Raw genomic sequence first — 24,226 nt, forward strand, 5'->3', positions numbered from 1 at the left:
TTTTTTTTTTTTTTTTTTTTTTTTTTTTTTTTTTTTTTTTTTTTTTTTTGGCGGGGCATGGCTTTGGGGGTGTTTTCTTGTTTTCTTGCTTTGGGGTGGTATTTACGAGATTCTCTATTATCTCTTTTTTCTCCTATGGGGTGGTATTTGATGAGACATGCTCGATTTACTATCTATTGTTGCCACTTGGGCATTGGATCTGTTGGACCTGTTTGTTGATATTATGAAACAGGAGTCTGGGCGGTTCAGTGTCAGCCCGTAACGACACCTTCCACTACTCCGCGATCGTCCTGCACCTAGGGCCCAAGCATCATCGCGTGCTAAAGCGCGAGGCCTGGCGTGGATCGGTGCCGATGAGCGAGTTGAGGGAGGCGGAGACGCTGAAGCTGCAGGGCCAGAAGCCGGCTGCTGAGCAGGAGGTTGAGGAGATCGAGGAGGTGATTCAGGTGGATGAGGCGCTTGGGTGGGACTTTGTGGGGCGGGTTGATCAGATGGACCCGTTGACGGTTTATCGGCCGTTGACGTCCCCTGAGGAGGAGGAGGAGCAGAAGGCGTTTGTGGCGATGAAGAAGAAGGAGCTCGATCTCAAGGCGCGGGAGGAGAAGATCAGGGAGGAGAAGGGGGATGCTGCTGCTTATTGGTTCAGGAAGAGGAGAAGGTCGGAGTGGATTGATTGGAGGGAGTTCAAGAAGCAGTTGAAGCTGAAGAAGGAGGAGGGCCCTGAGGGGCAGCAGGGTGTGGAGAAGAGGGTGGTGCCTGTTAGACGTGTCGAGACCTCGAAACGCCCTATTAAAGACCGCCGTGGGACGGTGACATCTACTGTTGAACATGTTGAGGCGTCGACATCTCCTGTTAAACGTGTTGAGACGTCGACACCCCTCATTAAACATATACCGACGTCGGTCCCTCTCCGCATTAGACTCATCAACAGCTAACCGTTACAATGAGCAGTACTGCACATGATTAGTCGAAGAATGGCGATGGGCGAAGTCGTGTCTGGGGAGGGATGGAACGTTTCTGTGGTGAATTTACATCAGGCATCTTACGGTAACTGTTTGTTGTCGGGTAGCATATGTACAGTGTCTAATAAATAAGATTACCACACTTCAAGCATGGCCACTGTAGTACAGTACAAGGGCTTCACCACGGATGAGCCTATCTTCGTTAGCCCACATGTAGCCAATGCATTACAACCAACGAGAGGAAAAAACTTACCCTGCCATCCCAGCACCAGAAAGTCCCCGTATCCTTCTGGTGCTTTGCCTGGATAACCTCCAGCATCCCCCGCACACTCTCGTCCACCTGGATCGAGCCTTCAATCTCCCAAGGAAGGTCCACGTTCGCCATGTCCCTGTAGATACCCTCAAGTGTTAGCTTCATCCCCAGCACTAGAGCTCAACCCCATGACAGAGAGATAGACGTACGTCTCGACCTCCCCCGGATGCATGGCCAAGATACACGTCCTGGTCCCCTCTTTGATGCGGGATTCCTCCCGCTCAAGCTCAGCAGCCAGATGCCGAAGCCCCTGGTTCAGCGCCGCTTTAGTCGCGGCATACACTCCGAATCCGTCCTCTTGGGCGCGGAACAACTGCGTAGATCCTGAGTCTGACGAGATGAAGACGATCTTCACTGGTTTGACGGTGGTCGGCATAACGCGCAGAAAGTGCTGGGCGCAGATGAGGGGCCCGATGGTGTTGGTTTGGAGGTGCTGGGTGAAGGAGGCGTAGGAGCTAATTGGTGTATCAGTATTATTGCTTGGGATTCCGCTCCTTGGAAAGAAGGGCGTGGAAACATACATCTCTGCTACTCGGTTAGGATATTCGTTTATCCCTGCATTTAGGATAATGGTTATCTCGTTTGTTGTGGTTGGGTCGATGGTGATTTTCCGGGTGAAGGTCTGCTTGTGCTTAGTCTGAAGTGAAGTAGGAGCTAGAAGAAAAGCTTCATACGATGATACTCTCCTCACTCAGCATATCGCATTCCTCGATTCGGCAGTTCCCTTCATTGGGATGGGTAGCCACCAGTTCGTCGAGCTGCTGCGCTTTAAACGGATTGCGAACACCCGCGATGACCTTATGGCCCTGGGCGAGAAGTTGGCGCACGAATTCAAGGCCAATGCCGCGGGAGGCGCCGACGATGATCCAGGTTGATGCGGGGGCCATGGTGGGATGAGTGCTTGGGTAGGTTGAAGATTGCGAGGTGGTTGTTTTGTGAAAGTGCATTGATCAGAGAGTTGGTTGCCTTTCGTATATTAGGTGGGGCTTGATTAGCGGCGTATCTTTGCCCGGATGGGGTTAAGTGTCGATCTTTGAAGCATCCTTGATATCAGTCTTGACAGCCTTTCCGGTATGCTTGAGTTCCTCATGAATACCCTTGATTTGGGTCCACAAGCTGAACTTCTCGGCTTGCATACCACTTCTTACCAACTTATCTACCTCCGTATTGTGGGCCTCGCGCAGCGAACGCCGCGTCGAGAAGAATGATCTTCCCCGTCGAGTATGCTTATGCATGGCCCTTCTCGAGTTTCGAAATCTGCTGCGTAAGCAGAGAGTCCATCTCACGACGCTTCGTTTGAAGAAGAGAGAATTCAAGATGTTTGGTAAACTTTGATGAAGATGGTCGATCGTTGCCACCGCGGCTGGCGAAGAGAAGAACATAGGCGTCATCTTAGGGTCTTTCTCTCATCGATGATGGCCACATGATTAGACCTTGTTGTAGAAGTAATGGTCTTTGATATGAATCTTCCCGAGAGCTGATGCGCACGGCTTGGCCTGATGGGTGTATGTCTGTCAGCCAACTTCATAACAGAAACATTGATCTGGTCCGGTGGGCTCAATTTTACCATATTGCTCGTGCATCTTCTCGAGCTCCAGCCTGGGCCCCGAGAACCGACGCAGGGGTGCCAATAAGGGTGATGGAGGCCTCTCAGAAGGAAGTAGCCTGCGAGCGACCAAGCAAAGATTAGCCATATACTGCTTTGCTGTTTGCAAGACTGATGAACTGCACCAATTCATCGATCAGTAGAGTGATCTCCATGAATGACCGGTGTGGCTGAGACTAGTCTCTTTGTCGGGTGAAATGCTTCATGCAGGATGATCAAGCGAGTCCTTCAGCAATGACTCGAAACTCTATTCCGCGCTTGGTCTGAGCTGGCTGCACTGAGTCTGCAAATAAATGCAAGATTCAATTGCAGACGTCCTTCTGATTTGATAATCTTTTTGTGGCGCGCCAGAGCATTACCTGTGAGACACGGGTAGGCAGCTTCACCTAATCATCCTGGCCTGCTTCTGCCATTATGCTTTCAAATGAAGACCGACTATCTATCCAGGCCTCGAGAATACCCAGTTTGTTTACCTGCATAATCTTCCTGCAACAAACTAGGGAGATCAACTCTGTCCATTCTTGGTTTCTGTGATACCTAGTTTCCACAGAATAGGCCCGGTGTGAGCATTCTGGAACATTTCCTCCGACAATCCCTATATTTCCCCACAACTAACCCAGTACGCAAAGATATGTTGAGTAGTCAGGCTGTCGATACGGCTGTCACGATAGAATCTTGCTTGCTTGTAGCGCGTTACACAACAAGGTATATAGAGCCCACTCAGAGCCTGGTTCTGGAGAGCTGGACCTTCTCCCAGATAATCACCGTCCCACACCGCTGCAACAAAAATATAAATCAAAGCGACCTCCTTAAAAATGATCGAAGGGCAAACCTTGCAGGTCCCGGATCTGGTGGCATCACTATATTCAGAATGGACCGTCGAGAGACATCCGGACGAGGAGCAACTGCGGCATGAGCTGGAAGATGACTTTGTAGTGCGGTACGGCGACTTACTTCCTTTGACCCCGTACCTGTAGACACTATGTCTTGCTGCCTACTGCCTAGGTTCTGAGATAAGCTACAGATGGTGTCCCGATCCCGAAAAGCGGAGGAAGATGAGGAAAGGAGACTTTGCCCAGGTGGCGGGCTACTTCTGGGCTGGTAGTTCGCTCGAGCGAATCCGTCCTCTGGCTGAGTTTATGTATTGGGTAAGACCCAAAGAATGTTTGCTTATTTCTGCCTAAGCCTTCAGATTACCTTCTCTCAGTAACTGACCAGAAATAGTATTTCATCTGGGACGACGGTAAATCTCCAAGTCCGCGAGAGCATCAACCCAGGGAGGAAAAACCACAGTCCGCTAAGCATACACCCGGGTATTAGAGATCGACTGCGGCGACCTCCAATCCGATAAGATCGGAAAATCGCTGCAGACGGGTCACTCGAGAGGTGCGTGATTCCCTCACAGATTACTTCCGTCTGCTTTCATCCCCTTCCCTCCTTCTCCATCTTTCTGACATCTGTATAGAAGCCCTAGCCCGCTACGCAGCCTCAATGTACAACTTTGTCAACGCCGTCTGCAACGTCCAGCAACAATGGATGACCAATTTCCCTCCGTGGGAGGAATACATGGAGACGCGGATGCAGACCGTTGGGATTTACCCTTGTCTCATGACTATGGAGTGAGTAGTACCGTTGTGGCCTAAACTCCCTATCTCTTTTCATTTGTAATGAAGTTTTGTTTCGGAGTGCCAGCCTACTAAATACTCGTGAATCGCATTTCGTAACGACAGGTACGCATACGGCCTGAATACTCCCAACTGGGTGTACAACCACCCGTCCATCCATGCTATGTTCCAGGAAACGGCCTTCTCGTGCATCATGTAAGTCATTCAATTCGATCAAGAAATGCCCGCTTAGGAGATGCTGAGCGAACTAACATATAGAACCCGCTAAGAGTAAATGACATCGTATCTCTCCAGAAAGAACTAGTATGTTCTTGTATCTCCGGAACCATCCAGATCGCCATTCCGACAAACAATACTGGGCACAGAGCTACGCAGATAGTAGACCAGATCGACAGCGTGATCCCGTTGAAGATGTTCCACGGGGGTCATCGAGATGCGCAGACTGCGTTGAACGAGGTCCTGGGTGAGCTAAAGGAATCTAGGGTCCGGTTGGATGAAGCTGAACGGTCTTTTTTGTCATCCGCGGAGTATTGCGGTGTAGAATGGAGGCAGCAACGAGATGATATTGCGGTTCTGATTCAAGGTTGCAAGAATGCTATTCTGGGGAATTTGAAGTGGTCGTCAGTTTTGTCTGAGATTGGTTTGGATGGGTGTGGAAGGCTGACTGTTGATTAGGCTGTCGAATCATCGTTATTTGGTGGACGGGTGCTCCGAAGGTTGGACTGTGTTGGTTCGATTGTGATCGGTAATGGTAGGTGAAATAGAAAGTAGGGGCGTCATACTTGGAAGGGTCACAAGAGTTTTTAGGAAAAATATGTTACAATTAACATCGCGCCCCCAGCAACCATTGAGGCTGACGAAGGATCGAGAGATTTCATCTGAATTTTAAAATACAATGTAGGTAAAAACGATATCAGAAAAGTAAGAAATCATTGATTAGAGCTATCCAGGCCTTTCCATAAGATCATGTGCTCATAAAAGCCAAGGTCTTCACAAAAAAGTTGAAACACCTGGTGCAAAACACCCTTAGTCGGATCTGCGACATCCAAACGACGAGACAGGTCACTCGCTTGCGACGACACACGATGGAAATAGACGCGCCAGTTCTCGGTGTACGTCTTCTGTTTCTTCTCGCTGCGCTTCATATTTCAGCTGGATGGAAGCGTGGTTCGAAATATCTCGCGCACACCGCACACCGATCTTATTGCGGTCGAGCCAGTTCCAGAAATTCCACCGAGGTTGAACATCTCTCGAGTGGCCCCACGACGCATGAACGACAAAGTCGTACAGGGCGAGATATTTCCGCACTTCGACCCTGCTCTCGCGCGGGCTTTCGTAATCCCACTTGTCCGTGTTGCAAGTCGTCCAGAACAACAGGGGCGACGAACCTGTCGCGAGGCAACCCTGGTCGAGCAGCGCCTCCAAGTCTCCCAGCCGTACGTGATGATCACGCTCGTCATCAGCGTCGTCATTAGAGTCGTCAAACTTCCACACACCGTGAGTATAGTCCAGCCTCATGCGATCTCTGGAGCTCCGTGAGACAAAGATGCGGAAGATGGAAGTCGGCGGCTGTTGGAGAAGCATCAGCCTCCAGCTTGCTTCGGGGCGGGAGTATGCCTCTTCGCGCTCTCGAGACGCTATGATCGGTACACTCGCGTCTTCGTTCTTGGGCCGCTGGCGAGTGTGAAGACGTCGCGCAAGGAACTCGTCCCAGATCTTCTTTACCAGCAACGGATTCTTGATGCCCGGTTGGCCGACTATCGCTTTTTCGTGCGGAAGGAAGAACAAGGCCCGTAGAATTTTCTTGCTGTTCTTGATCAGGTTAAACCAGAAGGGATGGACCCGAGATGCTAGTAGCAGAGTGCGAGTATCCAGCTGCATGAGGATCTCCTCCAGTAACTCGTTAATACCGAAAACGCGCGGGTATTCGACTGGTTCGGTTATTGGCACGACTGTCGAAAGGTTCGTCTCGGAGGAGGTGAGATTCAGTTCGTCTGAGTCCGTCATTGCGGCGTTTGGGAGAATCGAGTTGTTCGGGTATGGATGAAGGAGTGGAGAGGCAAAGAAAGGACGGTAGGTCTGGGTGAGTGATGAGCGGAAATATGACTGAAGTGGACGCAAGATCATGCTTGAGTTGCTCACACAACACTTCAATTTAACCCCTCCGTTTCTCTGATGGCCTTTTTCTTCGGTTCACAGTCTCGGCGCCCAGTCCTTTCACTCACATACTTACAGTCTCGAGTCTCCAACCTCAGGCAACAAGATGCCTTTCGCGCATCTCAACCCTTTTCACCTCGAGTCTCCTGATAGCCATGGGCTTATTCAGTCAGATACCAGTCTCTGCCACTTGATCATCATGCTATCTCTCTCTACACTCACTGGTCACTGTTCACTCGCAACGATGACCATCACTACCGTGACCGGTATAGGCCACATTGTAAGCAGTAGGCTTCATGGACGTGGGGCTCGTGCATCATATTCGAATCGCAAGTTTGCGCCTCCCTTACGGTTTCTGAGCTGAATGTCTCTTCTCTCGTCAGCTGAAATGGTGAGTGGAAAGGACAAGAAGAAGAGGTCGCAATGAAAAGCAATAATCTCTTGTGCTACTGTAAACATCTCTTGTGCTACATCATAGACAAACGAGCAGAATCTTGTCGATTGGTCGATTGCTGCCTGCCTTTCGATTACTTCCCCACCTGCTCCCTATATATCTTTACGCAAGAATCTCACACAAAGACCCCTGCCGGGATTTCCCCTTTGTTAATAAAGAGCTCAGATGGGCCGCCTGGATATTTCATGTTCCGGTTCTAGATGGCTTACAGGCATCTATCTGCCTTTGACAGCGTGGGAGGAGCGATTTCGAATTGCCCCACTGTATGATCTGGATAAATTGGATAATCCGGGAGACCAATCCAAGCTAAACAAGCTTGACATCCCAGGCCCGAGCGTCAGTGATCCTGTCGGTTGGGGGCAATGGGGAAACCAGCGCGATGTAACCACCAAGAATCGCTAAAGCTGATCTCCTCTTTAAAAGTAAGCTTCCCCTTCCTCCCCTTCTCCTCCTCTTTCTTTCGAACGGCAGACTTTACTCCATCTTACTCTGTCAGTATGGAGACCCTTCCAACAGAATTAGTGGAAATAGTGGTGGGCTGGCTAGATTTCCCGGATATCTGCGCTCTCCGCCTGACTGGCCATACCATCTCATCCAAAACCTCCACTGCTGTTATCTTGCGACGGCTCTTCTCTTCCAGAAGATTGGAAATGACCCAAGCCTCCCTGGAACAGCTGGTTCGCTTCACCCAGCCAGGACAGGTTGGTCTCTGGCTTCAACGGCTCACGCTATACGACTGGCCGGAACGCGAGCAGACCGGTGCTGATCTTACTGCAACCGAGCTACTATCGCAAGCATTGGAAAACATACGCGACCGGCCATCGCCTCACCAGGATAGCTACTTGTCTATCTCGCTTGAGATCAACAACGACGAAGATGACCGAGACATCCCGGCCCGGGTGTTCCACGTGGTCATCTCCGCCATCGCGACAACCAAGATCCCCATTCACGGACTGGAGATCTTCACAGAAGCCTATGAGCTGGTGGAGACAAATATGGGCAGTTTGGCATTCAGTGATATCACCCTTGCTCTATCACGCCACAGGGAAAACCTGGCAACGTCATTGCAGAACTGCAGGAAATTCAGCCTGAGCCTAGGGCACTCGACCCGCGGATTGGTTTATGAGAGCGGAGTGTATCGTTTACCGCTGACCCTGGATGACGCCCGACAAAATACCCAATCACTTTGCGATCTCCTAAACATGTGTCCCCTACTCGAAGAATTACGCCTTGCGTGGGTGTATGAAGACTACTTTGAGGAAACAGACGCGTCTACTGAAGAACTAGAGTTTTTTGGTCCGGTGGGCATGTCGTGTGTATTTGCGAACCTGGAGAAGTGTTCTCTTCAAGGAATTCTAGCTCCCGAGACTTCAGTCTTGACTTTTTTCCGCAGAATGCCTCGGCTGGTGAGCTTGAGCCTGGATGATATGTATATACTTCCAGGAAATTCTAACAGTCTTCTTCATTTAATATCTACAGCTATGCCGAACTTGGATTTCTTGGGGCTTCGGAGTCTGTATGACGATATAGGCCGTCTTTGCTTTACCAGCCAGCCTCCAGAGAAGAGATGGTACAGGCGGGGAGGCACTGCGCTATATGGTATACAGCTAAGAGGGCCCGATGCGAAGAGGCTTGTTGTACCTAGCAATAGACAGAAGAAGTTATCTTTCTCTCTCTGATTCAGAATCCACGTGAAGGCGTCGGCCCAGCCCTCGATCAAAGCCTCTGCACTACCAGAGACGATGCCACGCGGATCTACTTCATGCACCCTCGAAGATTATGTTATTCTGCAATCCTTTCATGCCGAACAAGACAGAAAAAGTTCAACCGGCAGCTGCGTGCTTTGCTCGGGAGCAATGGAGCTCTGCCCGGACGGAGCCCCCATGCCTTCAGTATTGACCACGTCGGGTTGCTCCAGCTCTTTTGCACAGGCAAAGCGAGAAGGCTGCCGGTGAACGCCAACAACGCTCCCAACGCCCCCTAATCCAATCTCACTTTCTTATTCTCTGCCTCTGCAATTGCTCGCATGTATAACGGAGCCGCTTCCTGTCTGGAGTTCACAATCTAACAGTGCTGGTAGCTTCAGGCTGTTCTCTGTTTCGACAGGACCGGATCGCCGACTTTGGCCTCGTCGGATGCAGCGCCACTTGTCGGGCATATCCAACTCCTAGCTATATCGCTAGCATTCATGTCTTATTCTCTAAGTAAGATCTACTCTCAAGATCCATAACTCGCGGGTGATGGATAAACACCAGGACCACCATCTGGGCCTGTCAACAAAACGGCCTGGCAGACAACTAAGAACACAACCTCAACCAGCAATTCTTTCGCTTTCGAAGGACAAAGCTCAGCATCTTTCAGTTTCCATTCTCCAGACCTAATCGTACCGTACGACACCAGTGCTCATGAGCGGGTTCATTGTGTTATTGGCATCTTAGAAAGGTCGCGTAGTACGATATTCCCCTAGTCATGGTTGATACCGTGAACAGAGCTTATTTATAATCAATTAGAGTGGCCCTGTTTACCTCTCTATGGCATCATGAATCCCTTCGGCAAACCGAGCGGCATTTGGAGTGATGAAACCCGCGAATCATGTTGGTGCGCAATCCATGACGCTACCCTTACGCATCGCACACCCGATCCCGATTCTTGCGATGATTGCCGCTCCCGGGGTTAACTCCACTGCATAAAAGAGCATGATGCAAATAGAAGAACTCGGATCATTATTTACCTAGAAATCAATCCTAGAAAGCATTTCCCCATATTGATTTCTCGTTACTATATTCAGATTACTACAATCCTATCAGCTAAGAACTAAACTGCCATCATGAAATTCGAAACAGTGGCCATATTCGGGGCTACAGGCCAAATAGGCCAACTCATCGTGCAAGCCTTCCAAAAGTGCAAGAAACAAAACTTCAAACTCATCCAGGTCGTGCAGCCGGGTCACGACGAAGAAGCGCGCAGGAACCCCGGTGTCGACGCGAAGTTCATCGACATTACTTCAGCAAGCAAAGAGGAGATCGCCACTGCGCTGCAGGGGGTGGATGTTGTGGTTAGTGCCCTCGGTGGCAAAGGCATGGAAATGCAACCTCTGATCCAGGATGCAGCGGATGTTGCCGGCGTCAAGAGGTTCTATCCGAGTGAGTATGGCATGCATCATATCTACCGCAAGCCGGGCGATGATTGGGGGTATCTTCATCCTGTAAGTTAAGTTGTTCCCTCATCGGGCATGAAATTGCAATGGCGCTTGTGGACTCATATTACTTTTGTATAGATATGGGACATGAAAGAAGTTTCGAATGAGAAATGTCTTCACCACCCTGCCGTGAAGGAGGGGAGGATGTCATACACACTGATCGGCTGCGGCGACTTTTATGACCAAGATCGTGAGCCGACATGGTGCCCCTGGACCCAGACGGACGTCGACAAGTACACGCTGCGGATAGTTGGAGACGCCAACGCCAGATGCGACTTTACGAACCGCCATGACCTCGCCGCTTACTTGGTCGAATCTTGCTGCCACCCGGAGAGATCGGAGAATGCGACGCTGAATTTTGTCAGTGATCACATCAGTTACAACGAGATTGCAAGTCTGCTGGAGAAATATGCCAAGCGGCCCGTCGAGAAGGTCTTCATCAGCGAGGAGGACATGCATGCGTATATCGCAGACCCGTCGTCGGCGCCAGCGGCACTGCGCGAGGGAAGCCCTTTCCCGCTGGATTTCTGGATGATGGTCAAGGGTGCCCAGGGACAGGGCCGGTTTTGGAGGCCCCCTGGTCAGGTCCATAATAATCTTTTCCCGGACGTTGAAGTGACGCCATTTGAGGCTTATTTCCAGAGGCGCTTCGCTTAGCTTGTGTTATTACGATCTCTAGGTCGTTGAGGGCTCAAATGCAGGAATTTAAGGCTCCCGCTCGTCGAGGGGTTTTAAGACTTGTTTGTGATGTCTTGGACGGCGGCCTCGACTTTGTCCTGTTATATGTTGATATATAAAGTCGGAGTCTGACTCGGGATGATGTCGGGTTAGATTGTGCGCTTTCACCTTGGAACGAGATGCTACGTAGATTATTACCCCCAGCGGCATAAAGAATCTTGACTAGCTCCAGACCAATCCCCGCGTTTCCGCCCGTCACGATATACACTCGGCCCTGTAGCGAGCCGGCGGGAACATGGGCTCCAGTGAAAGGTGGCTTTGGGGGGTAAATTTGACTCAATGTGGCCCGCAGGCTGGAAAAGGGCGCCATCGCGGAGTACCCTAGACGCTGTACGTGGTATCTTTCGATTAAAAGTGTTCGTCCGATGTGAAGGAGTTGGGGCAAGCTAAGTAGGGCATGGTGATAGCTAGCCCCCCAACTGTCCAGCTTCAGATGGATTTGTAAGACAGGCGAAAAGATTGCTAAGCGCTAGACAAAGAGACATGCATGTAGTCTGTCTGGTTTGATTGCGCAGACTGTTCCCGGAGCCGTTGCTGACTGGGTGTGATGGGATGAGCCGCAGGGATTCGCTTCCCACAGTACAGATGCGAGATGCGCCGTGGAAAGGGCGGCAAGAGCCCCCACAGCCTCGAGAAGCTTATCTCTAAGACTTACGATAGACTTCCACATGGCACTACCCTGGCCCTGGGAGGCTTCTACAGCCTACACGACCCCCAGATCTACGCCCCCTGCGGCCTTGACGGGATGCACCCGCACACCCAACTTATATCATAGAGCTCAGTCGTGAGAACAGCTCGATGTTTAAGAGTTTGATATTGATGACTGACTCTTCATACTCGGGTTCCCTTTTCTGTGGCCTTCCTGAGACTTCGGTGAAGGAATCTCCACCTCTTGACCCTTTGAGCACGCTCACTCGATGAGTAGGTATCCGCATTGTAGCTTCGCTGCTGGCGGAGTCGGTTCATGGCGAGCCTTCCTTTTTTTTCTCATCTCGGTCGATCTTGGAAGTAGAGGGTTGTATGTGAAGCTAAAGGCAGCTCAGCAGGTGAGATAGAAACAAAATATCGGGCAGGGCTCGAGAGACGACTTCCAAGATGTATGCGAGAGAAGATGCATGATTGACATATGTCCTAGGTGAAGCGGGCAGACGCTATCTCTTATGTTCGCGATGGAAAAAATACCTCTGATCAATGATCAGCAAGCGTCCGTCATCCTATTCTAGGCATAGCTTCATGTTTTGAGCCGCAATCCAAAAAAATAAATGGCCCTTATCTTGGTGATGTCCTCAGATTTCATGGGTTTGTACTGTAGATCTATAGTTTTACATGGTTTGTGGGAGTTAGGTGCGTGCTCGTGAGCAATCGGTGAGTGTCCCAAGAGCACAGACCTATCGCTCACGTGCTGCCCTCATAAAAGCGGCGGCACCCCAATTGGGTAAGCAGCTGGGATCAGTACCTTGTTCTTCATGCAGCAAAGCACTTCACTTACACACTAGTTCTTACTCTTTGGATTGTGTGGCTGACCCCCCGTCATTCTGGTCGCAATCCCAACTTCATGCTGTTCGCTCCCCTCCTGGCCTGCGTTGTAGGGCCCTCCTTCGCCGGCTCTGTGGCCGCCAGCAATGTTTCAACTTCCGACACCACGCCACTCGATCAGATCATCCAACGCAATGCGCTGATTGAGTCATACCTGGGACATCGGCCCATACGAGGGGTCAGGAAGATGACCGAGGACGAAGGGGAGAAGTTCTATCTGGATTACTGGCAGTTTGACGACGACGACAACTACACAACCGGCAACAACTACTCGTTCAACACCTCCGATGAGTTGAGTTCACCAGCCAGACGGTCGGAGAGCCTGCAAACAACCGAAGAAGTCGACTTCCAACCGCAGTCGTACCCCTTCCACGCCTCGTACTCGGGGGGATTGGGAAGCGAGGGCGGGCGCGGATGGGGAGCGGCGTTCTCACCGCTTCTTAGGCGGGACTTCCAATGCCCGAGCGGCACCGCCAACTGCACGGCGATCGACCGGCCCGACAGCTGCTGCAGCACGGACGATACGTGCGTGCTGGTCAAGGACACCGGGTCCGGGGATGTGGGCTGCTGTCCGAGGGGCAAGACCTGCTCGGGCACCATCGGCGCCTGTGCCGACGGCTACTCCAGCTGTCCGTCGTCCCTGGGCGGGGGGTGCTGCATTCCGGGGTATGCATGCGTGAGTGGTGGATGTACGTTGCCCTCGTCCCTTCGATCTGTCGGCAAAGGCTGCAGTACTAATGCGTGGTCGCGTGAGCAGGTATGCGCGTCTTCACCATCACGGTGACCGTGAGCTCGACCGTCATGCTGTCCACCTCGACGCAGACCGTCGCCGCCACCACCAAGACGCTCTCCACGGGCGATCTGATCCCGCCCGCCCGGCCTACGAGTGTTTCCACGGCCACCAGCTCCAGTACCAGCAAGACTACCGACTCTGCGACCGTGTCGGTCTGTCCGACGGGGTTCTATGCCTGCTCGGCCTATTACCAGGGCGGTTGCTGCCGTACAGGCCGCGACTGCGACTCGACCTCCTGTCCCGCGATCCCCTCGACTACCCTCGCCAGTGACGGGGTCACCATCGTGATCCCGGAGGCCACGGCAACGGGGACTGCTACGACCACCACCAGCAGCAGCAGCAGCAGCAGCAGCAGCACGGGCCGGTGCGCGAGTGGGTGGTTCAGCTGCGCGGATACGGTCGGTGGTGGTTGCTGTCCGACGGGATACCGGTGCGGCACCAGCTGTACGGCGGTGTCGACAGCCACGGAGACGGTCTCGAAGGAGCAGCCGACGAGTGGGGGAAGTCAGACGGCGAAGAAAGTCGGAGGGAAGACAGGGGTGAGCATTGTAGCAGTAGTGGTGGCAGGGCTTCTCAACATGACATGACGAATATGAGTATAACGAAGAATCACGACGGTTAAGTGCAAGCAGTTTTCTGGGCCCATGCGGATAAAGGTAAAAGTAATGCAAGCGATGCGGATAAGCGAAACTCGAACCATCCACCAACGGTGACAGGCGCGTAAAAAAGAGCCCCGTGGGGCGAGCGAGCGGGCACGTGCGGGGCGCATTACTTTACCCGATCGGGAGCAATCCCGGTGAAGCCTGAGGATTTATGGAGGGATTGAGGGCCTCCAGCCCCGACCCGCTCCGATGCCGCCCTTGCAACTCCGACAGTCAACCTCCTCCACAACAACAACTCCTCTTTCTTCTCTTGTCTCTGCCCACCATCCCTTCTTCTTCCTTTTCCTTTTCTTCTACTTTACCTTTCTGCGTTCTATCTTTTGTTGTTGCATCCTTTTTTTTCAATTGCAGTACACAAAATGTCGAACAACAACCAGCAGAAGCCCCTGCCCTTCCAGTACCAGTTCATGGCTGGTGCGGTGGCTGGTGTGTCCGAGGTAGGAGCGTGATCCCCCCATTGACATTGGGCATTCTACTCACACTATCTATCAGATTCTAGTCATGTATGCAGCGGCTCTTACCTGAATGTCGGTCAGGACTAACAGCAGGACCAGGTACCCACTTGACGTGGTGAAGACGCGAGTGTAAGAAGCACCCTCCGGACTCCGATCCAACCACCACAAACTAATATCGTTTGCGTGAATACAGCCAGCTACAAACCGGCCCCGCGACGGCAGGCGGCGACCACTACAACGGCATGTTCGACTGCCTGCGCAAGATCGTGAAGAACGAAGGGTGCGTGTGCTCCCACTTATCCTCTCCCAATTTCCAGATAACCCCCCACGAACTAACACCACCCCCAACCCAGCTTCTCGCGCCTATACCGCGGCATCTCGGCCCCAATTCTAATGGAAGCGCCTAAGCGCGCAACCAAGTTCGCAGCGAACGACAGCTGGGGCAGCTTCTACCGCAACCTCTTCGGCGCAGCGGAGCAAACGCAATCCCTGGCCATCCTGACGGGCGCCACAGCGGGCGCGACCGAGTCGTTCGTGGTGGTGCCGTTCGAGCTGGTCAAGATCCGGCTGCAGGACCGCGCATCGGCGGGCAAGTACAACGGGATGCTGGACGTGGTGCGCAAGATCGTGGCGGCGGAGGGACCGCTGGCGCTGTACAACGGGCTGGAGTCGACGCTGTGGCGGCACATCCTGTGGAACGCGGGCTACTTCGGGTGCATCTTCCAGGTGCGGGCGCAGCTGCCTGCGGCGGCGCCGGGCAACAAGGCGCAGCAGACGCGCAACGACCTGATTGCGGGCACGATCGGCGGCACGGCGGGCACGCTGCTGAACACGCCCATGGACGTCGTCAAGAGCCGCATCCAGAATACCGATAAGGTGCCGGGCCAGGTGCCCAAGTACAACTGGGCGTGGCCTGCTGTTGGGACGGTGATGAAGGAGGAGGGCTTCGCGGCGCTGTACAAGGGGTTCATTCCCAAGGTGCTGCGGTTGGGGCCTGGTGGGGGCATTCTGTTGGTCGTGTTCACTGGGGTTATGGATTTCTTTCGCAAGATGCGCGAGGAGTAGATTTTATTCATTGATAGACGGACAGGATAGGAGATTAGAGGGGTCTCTGTGCAATAGACGGTTGATTGCATTCCATGCGAATAGTGTAATTGTCACGGTTTATCAAGGGTTGAGGTTGCCAGGAAGCTGAAAGAAAAGAGGGGTCCGGGGGTTCTCCCCCGGAACGCTTATAGAACTAGTGTAAGAATTGAGCTTACCAGGGAGCTGAAGGAAAGGGGGGTCCGGGGGTTCTCCCCCGGGTCGCCTTATAGAACTAGTATAAGAGAACTAGTTTATGTAGTGAGGTGTCTGGTTAGGTCCGTACTAAGTGACTGACTACTGTATGTACCCCGGCACCACGACTGACAAGGGCGTTAAATAGTATGCGGCGATAAGGGCATCTCCAGGACTGCGCACGTGGGATCCCCGGGGTTCTCTCGTCCATTCACGGCTGCCATGGACCTACAGGAGTTCGTCCGAGTGGTTGGGATCTGTCGTCCTCTTAGATGCGTCTGCGCTGTGATCTATGTGCATTGCGGTGCCCTATGAGACCCGTCCACCAGTCTTTAGGTTTTTGGTTTTACTATACCAGTCCCGGGTGTAGATCAATGCAGGTTTACTTAGTGGAGACTTGGATTATCACATGCATAGTGATATGAGACTTGTATTATAAATATCGAGAAATCAGATCGTGAAATAACGCCCGAGAAATGGGAAGCCAGCAAAAACAACAGTGAACCAAAACTTCAAGCGTATAGATTAAAGGGAAAAGGGTATCGATGTAAAACACAAGAATAAGAAAAGATAAACAACATGTACGTCAAGGGAAAATCGAGCCCGACATCAGTCACCATTAAGGAGAGCGAAGAGTCCAGAAGCAGCACAAAATAAGCCAAAGGGAAATCCATCCAAAACCGAGATGCAAAAGCAGAGAGAACAGCAGAAATAAAACAGTCCCTGAAACCAACGAGACAAAAAAGACATCTCAACCATTAACCTCGACGAGATCTGTCAAAACTTCCGTGTACGCCCGTCACCCATATGACGCCTTTGTAGACAACAAGGTCATGACATGCAATCGTGGAAGAAATGGAAGACTGAGCTCGGCCAGAACGCAGCTCTAGTTCATTTCCATTGCGTATTCATCCTCCTCCTTGAAGCTCATGCCAGCATGGCCCGAGCTGTTCCAATACTGGGCTTGTCCGGTGCCCCCGCCATTGCTGCTGCTGCCACTGTTGAAGGGTGGACTCAGACTCTGGGGGCTCAACGTTCCGTTGCCGCTGACGGAATCCCCCGCAATGTTGGTGTGCTTGGGGACCCGGAGACCACTGCCTGGCGCTCGGCTGTAAGCGAAAGAGCTAGGATCGTTCTTCTCTAACGCATCGAGGATCTCTGTGCGCATGCGCTTCTCTTCCTCGGTCTGTTCAAACGGCCACGTGCCGCCAAGCCTGCTGATCAATTCGGCCAGCTCCGACTCTTGCTGGAGCTTGACATGCAGAGCCCACATCAGGTCCCGCATCCAACCGACGGCTCCGTTGAGGATATCTCCTTTGTTGGGACCTTTCTCTTTCTCCTCGATTGGCAGGCCCATGGTGATGTTACCAGCAGTGGCACGACGCCCGTTCCCTCCTGCCAGCAAGGATGTCGCCGCGTTCGCAGTGGCCCCTGGGCCGGACATGGCAGTATTGTTGACGAGCTGCTTGCGAACTTTATCATCCTCCAGGCGATGCTGAGGAACCAAATGAGACAGGTCCTGAATACGTTCGTTGATGTTGTCTCGCCGCCGGCGCTCGACCAGGTTGTGAGACGCTCGACGACGGCGCCGCTTCGCCTCTTGCGATTCTAGATCCTGGGCAGATCCGGGCATATGCGTATCAACCTTGGCCGGCAAGGACGCATGCTTGCCTGATTTAAGAATTTCAGAAATCCCAGCGTGGTGAGATGGATGGCCCGGGGACGAGATGGGAGACTCCACATAGGAATGCGCACTTCCGGGGGTACCATCCCACTGGTTGGACAGAGTCTTCTGGTGCCGATGCTGCAGGCCAGTCCGGATGGGTTGCGTGGGGAAGCTTCCGGATTCCGGAGTTCCGAGGGTCAGAGCGCCCAGCGCAGGGGTCTTTGGGGTCATCGGGCTGCGTCCATCGTACGAGGCACGGTCGAGCGCTTGTATGCTGGGTCGGGCCTTGGCATTGAGGTAACCCTGGTCAAAATGGGATCCATTACCCTGGAGATGAGACCCCGCTTGTCCTGGCTGGCCCATGCTCCGGAAGTGGTCATAATTGAAACTGTGCATGAAGGGACTGTGCATGGGAGCTCCATCTGGCGTGTTGGAGTACATCTGTGACATCGGGCCAGGATGACTCATCGAGATCCCCGCGCTGGATTGTTGGTCCTGAAGGTAATTCTGCTGGACGCCATTCTGGCCGTTGATCTCCAAGTCCAGCAACTCATCGGTATCGATCCCAGAGTTGCCGAAGTTGAAGCTGGAGGAGAGGTTCTGCTGCGAGGAGAACGGGTACGACATGAAGCCACCGTTCTGCATGCTCAACTCCGAGGGGTCAACCCCATCGTTGGGGTTCCCGAATTGGTTTGACATTGAATAGCCGGATTGCGACATCATGAACTGGTGTGGGTCACTGCTGTGATCGTTAGGCTCAGTCTTGATGAGAATGCTAGTTGCCGCCATTTCCCCGCGACTGTGCGCCGGCCTTCTAGTCCACGCCAACGGTGTTATCAAAAAGGGTAATCTTACGGTCCAAAGGCGAACCTGGTAGAGAGGATGGCTTGATGGGTACCAAGCCTAGGATTTCAAGTATGATCAATAGCTTGTGGTGGAATGATAAGTCTCAGCGGCAGAGCAGAGAGTGGAGAGGATGTTGTATAATCAACAAACGGTGACGTCGATTCATCAAAGGAGTGCGGCAGAGAGAAGTATTCGCCGGAGATGATCTAATGGCCTAGCGGAATTCCCAGCAGTTCGTCAGCGTGGTTCATAAACAAGGAGAAGTGGGCGTGGCAATGAGCCACCGTCTGAATCGGCGGACACCGACGGGGGTGGCTCAGACCCCCCGACAAGTATGGGGAACGCTTACCAAGAACAAGATAAATTCAGTCTAGCAATGGAAAGCCAAGCCTGGGGATGCCTCCTGGATAGATGGAGAATGCGATTGGTTTAAAGGGGGTCAGAATGGCACGAAGGTGATGCGAGGGGTTGTCGCGATGGCCAGGGTGCTCGGCGAAAGCAAGATTTGGAAAGCGGGCAGGAGTCGTTGGCGGAAACCAGAATAGTCCGAGGTATTTGTGCTGTCACTGGTCGAGCGCACCGAAATCAGAATGTCTATTTAAGGTTGAGCTGGGTAAGCGACTGGGGAATGGAAGTCCAGAGCTGAAAATGAACCCAAAAAAGAAAAGAAGAAGAGCAGGGCGGCGATCAAAGGAGAAAGCTCCGTTGGGTGGCCATAAGCGAGGCAAAAGGGAAAAAAATAAAGGAGACAGAAAGAAAGGCGGGCAAGAGTACAAATGGGGCCGCGGAGGCGACGGACTGGACCGAAATTGGGGAGAGGGGGGGGAGAAGAGAGAAGGAGGGGAGGATCAAAGGGGAATGAATCAGTGGCAGTGGCAGTGGCAGTGGCAGTGGTGATAAGGACAACCCGATAAATAGAGGTGTCAGATCAAACCAGAAATAGCCTGGGATATGTGACCACCGAGGAAGAGACTTCGAGTTGAGGAAGAATAGGAGAGAGCCTTGAACTTGGAAGTGAAGAGGAAGAAGAGGAGGAAGAGGAAGAAGGAAGGAGGGGAAGATTGGGAATTTGAGGCGTTGTGAGTTTAGTTTGTGAGGCGGCGGGCGGTTCGTGTCCGGGGTAGTTTTAAGGAAGAGCGTAGTCCGAAGTGGGCTGTGGAGGGAGAAAGAGAGAGAGACAGAGAGTATCAATAGGCGCAAAGAGCGCAAGAGGCGGTGGACAAACTGAACCATTGTAAAAAAGAAGTGAAGGCGGTCACCCCCGGCAGTATGCCCTCTCTGTCTCTCTGTCTCTCTCTCCCTTTTGTCTTTCTCCCCCAGACATCGGATAACCCCGTCCTGGATTGACACTTCGGTTCATCCCGCCACCCAACCCCAGACAATAAATGTCTTGGTGCGCATAGAGAATCGTGATAATGATGGCAATGCCTCGAAAGACATTCTTCTGCCCTCATTCATCCATTCATTCCTTTTTGGAACCCCCAATTGTTCTCAGTCTCCTCATTTACCCCTCGGTGACCATTCCCCGCGCTTCACGCGAGACGGACAGATCTTCCCGTTTCGGGGTCCGTGAGACAAGGACGGCTCGGCCACCCTAAGAGATGCCCCACGGACATTGTCGGACCACGTTGGATCGTCACCCAGGCGCCAGATGGTACTCCCAATGATTCGGGCTTGATGGATTTTGGGCCCCCGCTTAGAGCATCTGCAGGGGCTGAGAGGCCACCCCTCCTGCACCCTCCTCTTCCTTCGGTCTTACCCCAGACTGTTCAAGCTGGTGACGTAACAATCGATATTATTGTTTCGCTCTCAAGGCTGCAGCCGAGGGTTTCGGCTGCCGGTGCAGGTCTTGGCCCAACTGGCCGCTCAATCTCGCGGTAGGGATGCGGCCGCAGGGAGCGCGCGCGCGAGAGAGAAAGAGAAACTGCGCAAGTATGTGTGTGTGCGCGCGCGCGCGCACGCATACATGGGTTTGTAGAAGGTAGATAATAACATCACGAAAAACAACATGTGCCAGGGAACAGAAGGGAAAAAATAAAGATGATCAAACAAAATGAAAGTCGCTGCACGCTTACCAGGTATTGATATAATCGAAATAGATAGTTGGCTTCTTCATAGATCTCCTGGGCGACAATCAGTATTGGCGTGAAAACTCGATTGCAAATAGAGACAAGAGTACGACGTGGAGATGACAAAGAGGACAGCAAAGTAACAAGGCAGACGGAAACAGAAGCTCACACGTGGAGGGGAGGCTTGAGCCGCACAGGCTTTACATACAAGGTCAGGCAGAAAGTAAAAAGCAAACAGCGTGGAGGACAACAACGTGTTGAACAGACAGGCAGCCTTATCGCAGTGGCAGAAGAAGGCTGGCTGGCTTATATGGGCAAGTGTCGGGGCGTTCGGGGTCAGGGAAAGAACAGGACACCTAAGGCTGTGAACACTTACATGGACCCTATGGATGCAACAGGTCGCAACAGTGAGCAATGAGGGGTTCGTGCTCAGCGCAGGAGCAAAACGAAAGAAATGGCGTAATCCGGAAGACCAGTGGGAATGAGCAGATGGCTATAAAGTCAGTGTCGTATCAGCTCAGCACAGCTGGGCAATGCAGTCACTCGAGAAGGGAAATCCCAGCGTTATCGGCCAGGAACACAATGGCGAAAACGAAAAAAGTAAGTTGGGAGAAGGGTATACTTTATAGGTACAAGAACGGGAACCGCGAGACCTAGGGCTGGCAGTGCAGAAGGAAAAGAAGATTATAAAGGACATCCACGGCGTTTCTTCACTTCGTCTCATTTGATATATCATGGTTCAGGTCATGCAGGGCGTCGATCCTCAAATCGACGAGGCTTAACACACCATCCACAGAAATTATTTGCGTAAACCGGTTCTTCAGCCAGGTAGAATGTTACTAAAATGATTATGAGAAATTCAAGGGGGAGTCGAGAAATAAAAATGACTATTAATTTCTTTTCTCTCTGATGAAAATAACAAGTAGATCAAGTTGGAAGGGAAATAACACTGCAGAACCAAAACACTGGCAAAAAGGGTGGGGGGAAAGGTAGAGCTAGGGGAGGACAAGAACCAATCGTGAAGCAGCAGCAGGCAGACCAGACCAAAGAGACACTAACCAAATTAAGTGATAGAGAACATTGACTAAATCAGGCCAATGCGAGACGCAAGAAAGGGGGGAAGGTTGTGGTTGGAGAGACTTGGGAGGGGAGGAGGGGTGGTGATGGTGGTGTGTGTGTGTGTGTGGGTGTGTGTGTGTGTATGTGTAGTGGAGGGGAGGAGAACTATAGAAAGACAATAGCCGTCAAGGAGGGTAGCACCGTACGGAAAGAGGAGAATAACGTCCATCCCGAATCCCATGAGCATCCCAAGTACTACTATATTTGTCACCTGTTCCACGTCTGCCAGGGAAGTTCATGACTCACCCGCGTCAGCCTCTGGTGGATGATTACTAGAGCCTTCTCTCCTTTTCGTTTTTAATAGGATGATTCAGATTATTCGGGTTATCCAGGTTATTATCCTTCATTCGTATCTGCCGCTATTCACCTGAAAACGGAAGAGAGGCAAAGAAGCGGGGGCACAATGTCTTATCAACACTGTCGGAGATAGTCCCGACGCTTAGGGAAGGGAAAGTATTTGATACGAGTCTCAAGCTCGCTAAGAATGTATCAGATGCTAGAACCACCCTTTACCTCAAGCATACCGGATCATGTACCCACACGGACAGAAGACTAAATGACCTAGGAGCGTGAGGTCTCGAGTATAGCCCGTCTGCTTCGAGACCAGAGCCTATGACATCATGATTCATCTGAACAGGGAATGCAACAACCTCCAGAATATCCAGATATTCTAAAATGCACAAGGAGAAGGTGTGGGAGACGCTAGAATGCCGAGATTCAATGACGGTGGAATATCGCTCCAACTTGACGCGGTGGCATTCATCGCGGGTATCGAGGAATGGATGGATGATCTAGATAGGGCTCCCATGTGGAAAGGGGAATCTTCGGTCTATCAGTTGGCTGCAAACGGTGAATACCCGGGTTGGCGTTGGCGAAGTACAGTATTATTATTATTCTGGAGGATCGCTGGACACTAGCGGGATCGACGGGCTGGAGAAACCATGCCGCAATAATATTTATTATTATTCATCTCACCTTACCACCATTGCAGGCTGCATTAGAGCCCGAACAGGGAACACAGTTGACTCGATACTAGAGCCTCAATCTTCATCAGTCGCTGCCTTGAGTGACTGTTGTTTTGGTGTCTGTCGGTACGTCGTCATAGGTCATAGGCTACCGAGCAGCGACAATTTATGTCAAGGGAAGTACGATGACTTCCTTGAAATGCATGCTTTCCATCTCATCCATTGTCCGTCCGAGCACAACGGGGGCTGACACAGAGAGGCGGTCCGTGACACTGTGCAGCCTGTAGCTTCCCGAGAAGGCGTGCATCTGCCTATGCCATCTGATAGGCTCCCCCCACCAAAACAGTGGCAGGGGCCTTTGCGACTCACTGCCTAATCAGGCATTGAGAATCTTGGGGTGGTCTTAACGCATGGATCTCATGGCTGGAAATAGACTAAATTGGCACCGTTGATGAATTAATCTATTCCCTTTCTCCCCTCCCCTTCCCCTTCCCATCGTTCTTCATGCAACATCAACAACAACAACCCCGGGCGTTCATGCCCCCAAAGCTCTTCAATCATCCGACTTCACCTTTGCAAGGGAATTTAGGACATAGGTAGTGATGATATCCTGCGATCCTTGCCCTTTGGATGCTGTTACGACTTGGAATACGGATGACTCCTCAGGAATGTGGAGGGAGCTAGGTACCGTTTTAGCTACCCTTTCGTGTGCTACTACGTACTCCATCAAGCGTGCCAAAAACAGACAAGAGTCGACCCGCGCGGCGATTGGAATGCTGTCAGTTTATCAGGTCGCCAATCAACTTCGAAGATCAAATCAATCAACAGCCCTGCGTGGCCGCAAACGGCCAGTCCGCCAGGGAGCTTCTGGGAAGCATATCTCGCTATCAACCCGCCCACCTTGCAGCACGGTGCTATCGCAGACCAGACCGGCTGGTATGCTACACTCCTGCCTAGTTGATCAGGTATAGCCGACAGACGCGATGTACGCGAATTCCTGTAGTGGAGGTTATGCTTTCCCCTCCTGACGGACCAGAACGCGGTATGTGCATTGCCTACGTATACCACCACGAACAAAACGATGATACAATCGTGCATGCGGTCAACGATAGAATGATAGGGATGGATGACCAGAGAGCTGGACAGTAATCAACGGTTGAGTATGTCTGAAGTTGCATTGGCGCGAGAAACTTAAAGAAAGCAGTGCAATTCTGTTAGTTATGGAGGAAAGAGGAGTCAACAGCATTGGCTCCCGCAATTCGCGCCCGCCCCGGCCCGTCAAGGTTCGGAGTGCGTGGCCGATATCCACGGTTACTGCAAGGAGTTTGGCTACACAACATACACTCAATTTCAGACTCGACTTGAGAGCAAGCAGTCAACCAACACGAAAGCTGGGCTGCCATGGCACACCCGATTGACTCGTTACTGCTCAGGACTAGTATAGTCGAACTAGTGACTAGCTGCTGGCCGGAACGTGCAGGTGACAGCGCGCGCTATCCATCTTTCATGGACGATGATGTGCAATTCGGCCGGAAGAGGATCGCCGCGTTTGCCTAGCCGACGGTGGCAAGGAAGCTGATATCGTAGGTAGCTTAAGAGACTCGGGCTTACCCTCAACTACGAGCTAGGCTGACGTCGGGGATGGGAGAGTTTTATTATCCGACTGGCCATATGGCTTGGTGAGATTGACGACCACCATCATTGATATCAATGATAGGCGGGCACGACTGAAGTATGCTCTTCCTACCATCCACTCCGTTCCTCCGATTGAGAAGCCCAGGCT

The 24,226-nt window shown here is 52.1% G+C and overlaps 11 protein-coding genes across 11 annotated transcripts in view; 6 read left to right on the top strand and 5 right to left on the bottom strand.

Annotated features, from left to right (window-relative positions):
• The window catches only part of BO97DRAFT_443850 (uncharacterized protein), a 1,737-nt gene extending 702 nt beyond the window's left edge, over window positions 1–1,035 (top strand). Inside the window, exon 2 of the mRNA XM_025698408.1 lies at window positions 233–1,035. Coding sequence (XP_025550665.1) covers window positions 233–935 — 703 coding nt within the window. The 3' untranslated portion in view covers window positions 936–1,035. The remainder of the gene's footprint in view (window positions 1–232) is intronic.
• Window positions 1,036–1,140: 105 nt separating this feature from the next.
• BO97DRAFT_443851 (NAD(P)-binding protein) lies at window positions 1,141–2,200 on the bottom strand (the record flags this gene model as incomplete). The annotated part of the gene is made up of 5 exons (XM_025698409.1): window positions 1,950–2,200; window positions 1,797–1,897; window positions 1,425–1,730; window positions 1,216–1,351; window positions 1,141–1,155 (listed from the first exon to the last, which is right to left on the bottom strand). The coding sequence occupies exons 1-5, from the start codon at window positions 2,160–2,162 to the stop codon at window positions 1,141–1,143; spliced, it is 771 nt and encodes a 256-aa protein (XP_025550666.1). The 5' UTR covers window positions 2,163–2,200.
• A 1,496-nt stretch (window positions 2,201–3,696) lies between these two features.
• On the top strand, window positions 3,697–5,181 carry BO97DRAFT_415096 (terpene synthase family protein; the record flags this gene model as incomplete). Its single annotated transcript, XM_025696376.1, has 8 exons — window positions 3,697–3,821; window positions 3,906–4,029; window positions 4,106–4,124; window positions 4,202–4,267; window positions 4,347–4,500; window positions 4,612–4,701; window positions 4,776–4,809; window positions 4,840–5,181. The coding sequence occupies 8 exons, from the start codon at window positions 3,697–3,699 to the stop codon at window positions 5,179–5,181; spliced, it is 954 nt and encodes a 317-aa protein (XP_025550667.1).
• A 387-nt stretch (window positions 5,182–5,568) lies between these two features.
• On the bottom strand, window positions 5,569–6,513 carry BO97DRAFT_425511 (uncharacterized protein; the record flags this gene model as incomplete). The annotated part of the gene is made up of 1 exon (XM_025697073.1): window positions 5,569–6,513. The coding sequence occupies one exon, from the start codon at window positions 6,511–6,513 to the stop codon at window positions 5,569–5,571; it is 945 nt and encodes a 314-aa protein (XP_025550668.1).
• A 1,101-nt stretch (window positions 6,514–7,614) lies between these two features.
• Window positions 7,615–8,543, top strand: BO97DRAFT_425512 (uncharacterized protein; the record flags this gene model as incomplete). Its single annotated transcript, XM_025697074.1, has 2 exons — window positions 7,615–8,433; window positions 8,511–8,543. The coding sequence occupies 2 exons, from the start codon at window positions 7,615–7,617 to the stop codon at window positions 8,541–8,543; spliced, it is 852 nt and encodes a 283-aa protein (XP_025550669.1).
• A 1,299-nt stretch (window positions 8,544–9,842) lies between these two features.
• Window positions 9,843–11,216, top strand: BO97DRAFT_454040 (NAD(P)-binding protein). Its single transcript, XM_025699096.1, has 2 exons — window positions 9,843–10,322; window positions 10,395–11,216. The coding sequence occupies exons 1-2, from the start codon at window positions 9,945–9,947 to the stop codon at window positions 10,971–10,973; spliced, it is 957 nt and encodes a 318-aa protein (XP_025550670.1). The 5' UTR covers window positions 9,843–9,944; the 3' UTR covers window positions 10,974–11,216.
• A 1,294-nt stretch (window positions 11,217–12,510) lies between these two features.
• On the top strand, window positions 12,511–14,349 carry BO97DRAFT_478525 (putative GPI anchored protein). Its single transcript, XM_025700635.1, has 2 exons — window positions 12,511–13,279; window positions 13,348–14,349. Exons 1-2 carry the CDS (start codon window positions 12,610–12,612, stop codon window positions 13,968–13,970), a joined length of 1,293 nt encoding a protein of 430 aa, XP_025550671.1. The 5' UTR covers window positions 12,511–12,609; the 3' UTR covers window positions 13,971–14,349.
• Window positions 14,350–14,379: 30 nt separating this feature from the next.
• BO97DRAFT_406159 (putative mitochondrial 2-oxodicarboxylate carrier protein) lies at window positions 14,380–15,673 on the top strand. Its single transcript, XM_025695357.1, has 5 exons — window positions 14,380–14,482; window positions 14,538–14,548; window positions 14,600–14,629; window positions 14,694–14,780; window positions 14,854–15,673. Exons 1-5 carry the CDS (start codon window positions 14,405–14,407, stop codon window positions 15,563–15,565), a joined length of 918 nt encoding a protein of 305 aa, XP_025550672.1. The 5' UTR covers window positions 14,380–14,404; the 3' UTR covers window positions 15,566–15,673.
• A 991-nt stretch (window positions 15,674–16,664) lies between these two features.
• BO97DRAFT_346969 (basic helix-loop-helix domain-containing protein) lies at window positions 16,665–18,167 on the bottom strand (the record flags this gene model as incomplete). Its single annotated transcript, XM_025691835.1, has 1 exon — window positions 16,665–18,167. The coding sequence occupies one exon, from the start codon at window positions 18,165–18,167 to the stop codon at window positions 16,665–16,667; it is 1,503 nt and encodes a 500-aa protein (XP_025550673.1).
• Window positions 18,168–18,444: 277 nt separating this feature from the next.
• Window positions 18,445–19,745, bottom strand: BO97DRAFT_97103 (uncharacterized protein). The gene is made up of 3 exons (XM_025701169.1): window positions 19,225–19,745; window positions 18,640–18,856; window positions 18,445–18,504 (listed from the first exon to the last, which is right to left on the bottom strand). Exons 1-2 carry the CDS (start codon window positions 19,521–19,523, stop codon window positions 18,730–18,732), a joined length of 426 nt encoding a protein of 141 aa, XP_025550674.1. The 5' UTR covers window positions 19,524–19,745; the 3' UTR covers window positions 18,445–18,504; window positions 18,640–18,729.
• Window positions 19,746–23,106: 3,361 nt separating this feature from the next.
• BO97DRAFT_97157 (uncharacterized protein) lies at window positions 23,107–23,935 on the bottom strand. The gene is made up of 2 exons (XM_025701170.1): window positions 23,786–23,935; window positions 23,107–23,633 (listed from the first exon to the last, which is right to left on the bottom strand). The coding sequence occupies exon 2, from the start codon at window positions 23,539–23,541 to the stop codon at window positions 23,170–23,172; it is 372 nt and encodes a 123-aa protein (XP_025550675.1). The 5' UTR covers window positions 23,542–23,633; window positions 23,786–23,935; the 3' UTR covers window positions 23,107–23,169.
• Window positions 23,936–24,226: the final 291 nt, after the last annotated feature.

Source organism: Aspergillus homomorphus (assembly GCF_003184865.1).
Source record: "Aspergillus homomorphus CBS 101889 unplaced genomic scaffold BO97scaffold_22, whole genome shotgun sequence".
In the NCBI taxonomy this organism is placed as follows: Eukaryota; Fungi; Ascomycota; class Eurotiomycetes; order Eurotiales; family Aspergillaceae; genus Aspergillus; species Aspergillus homomorphus.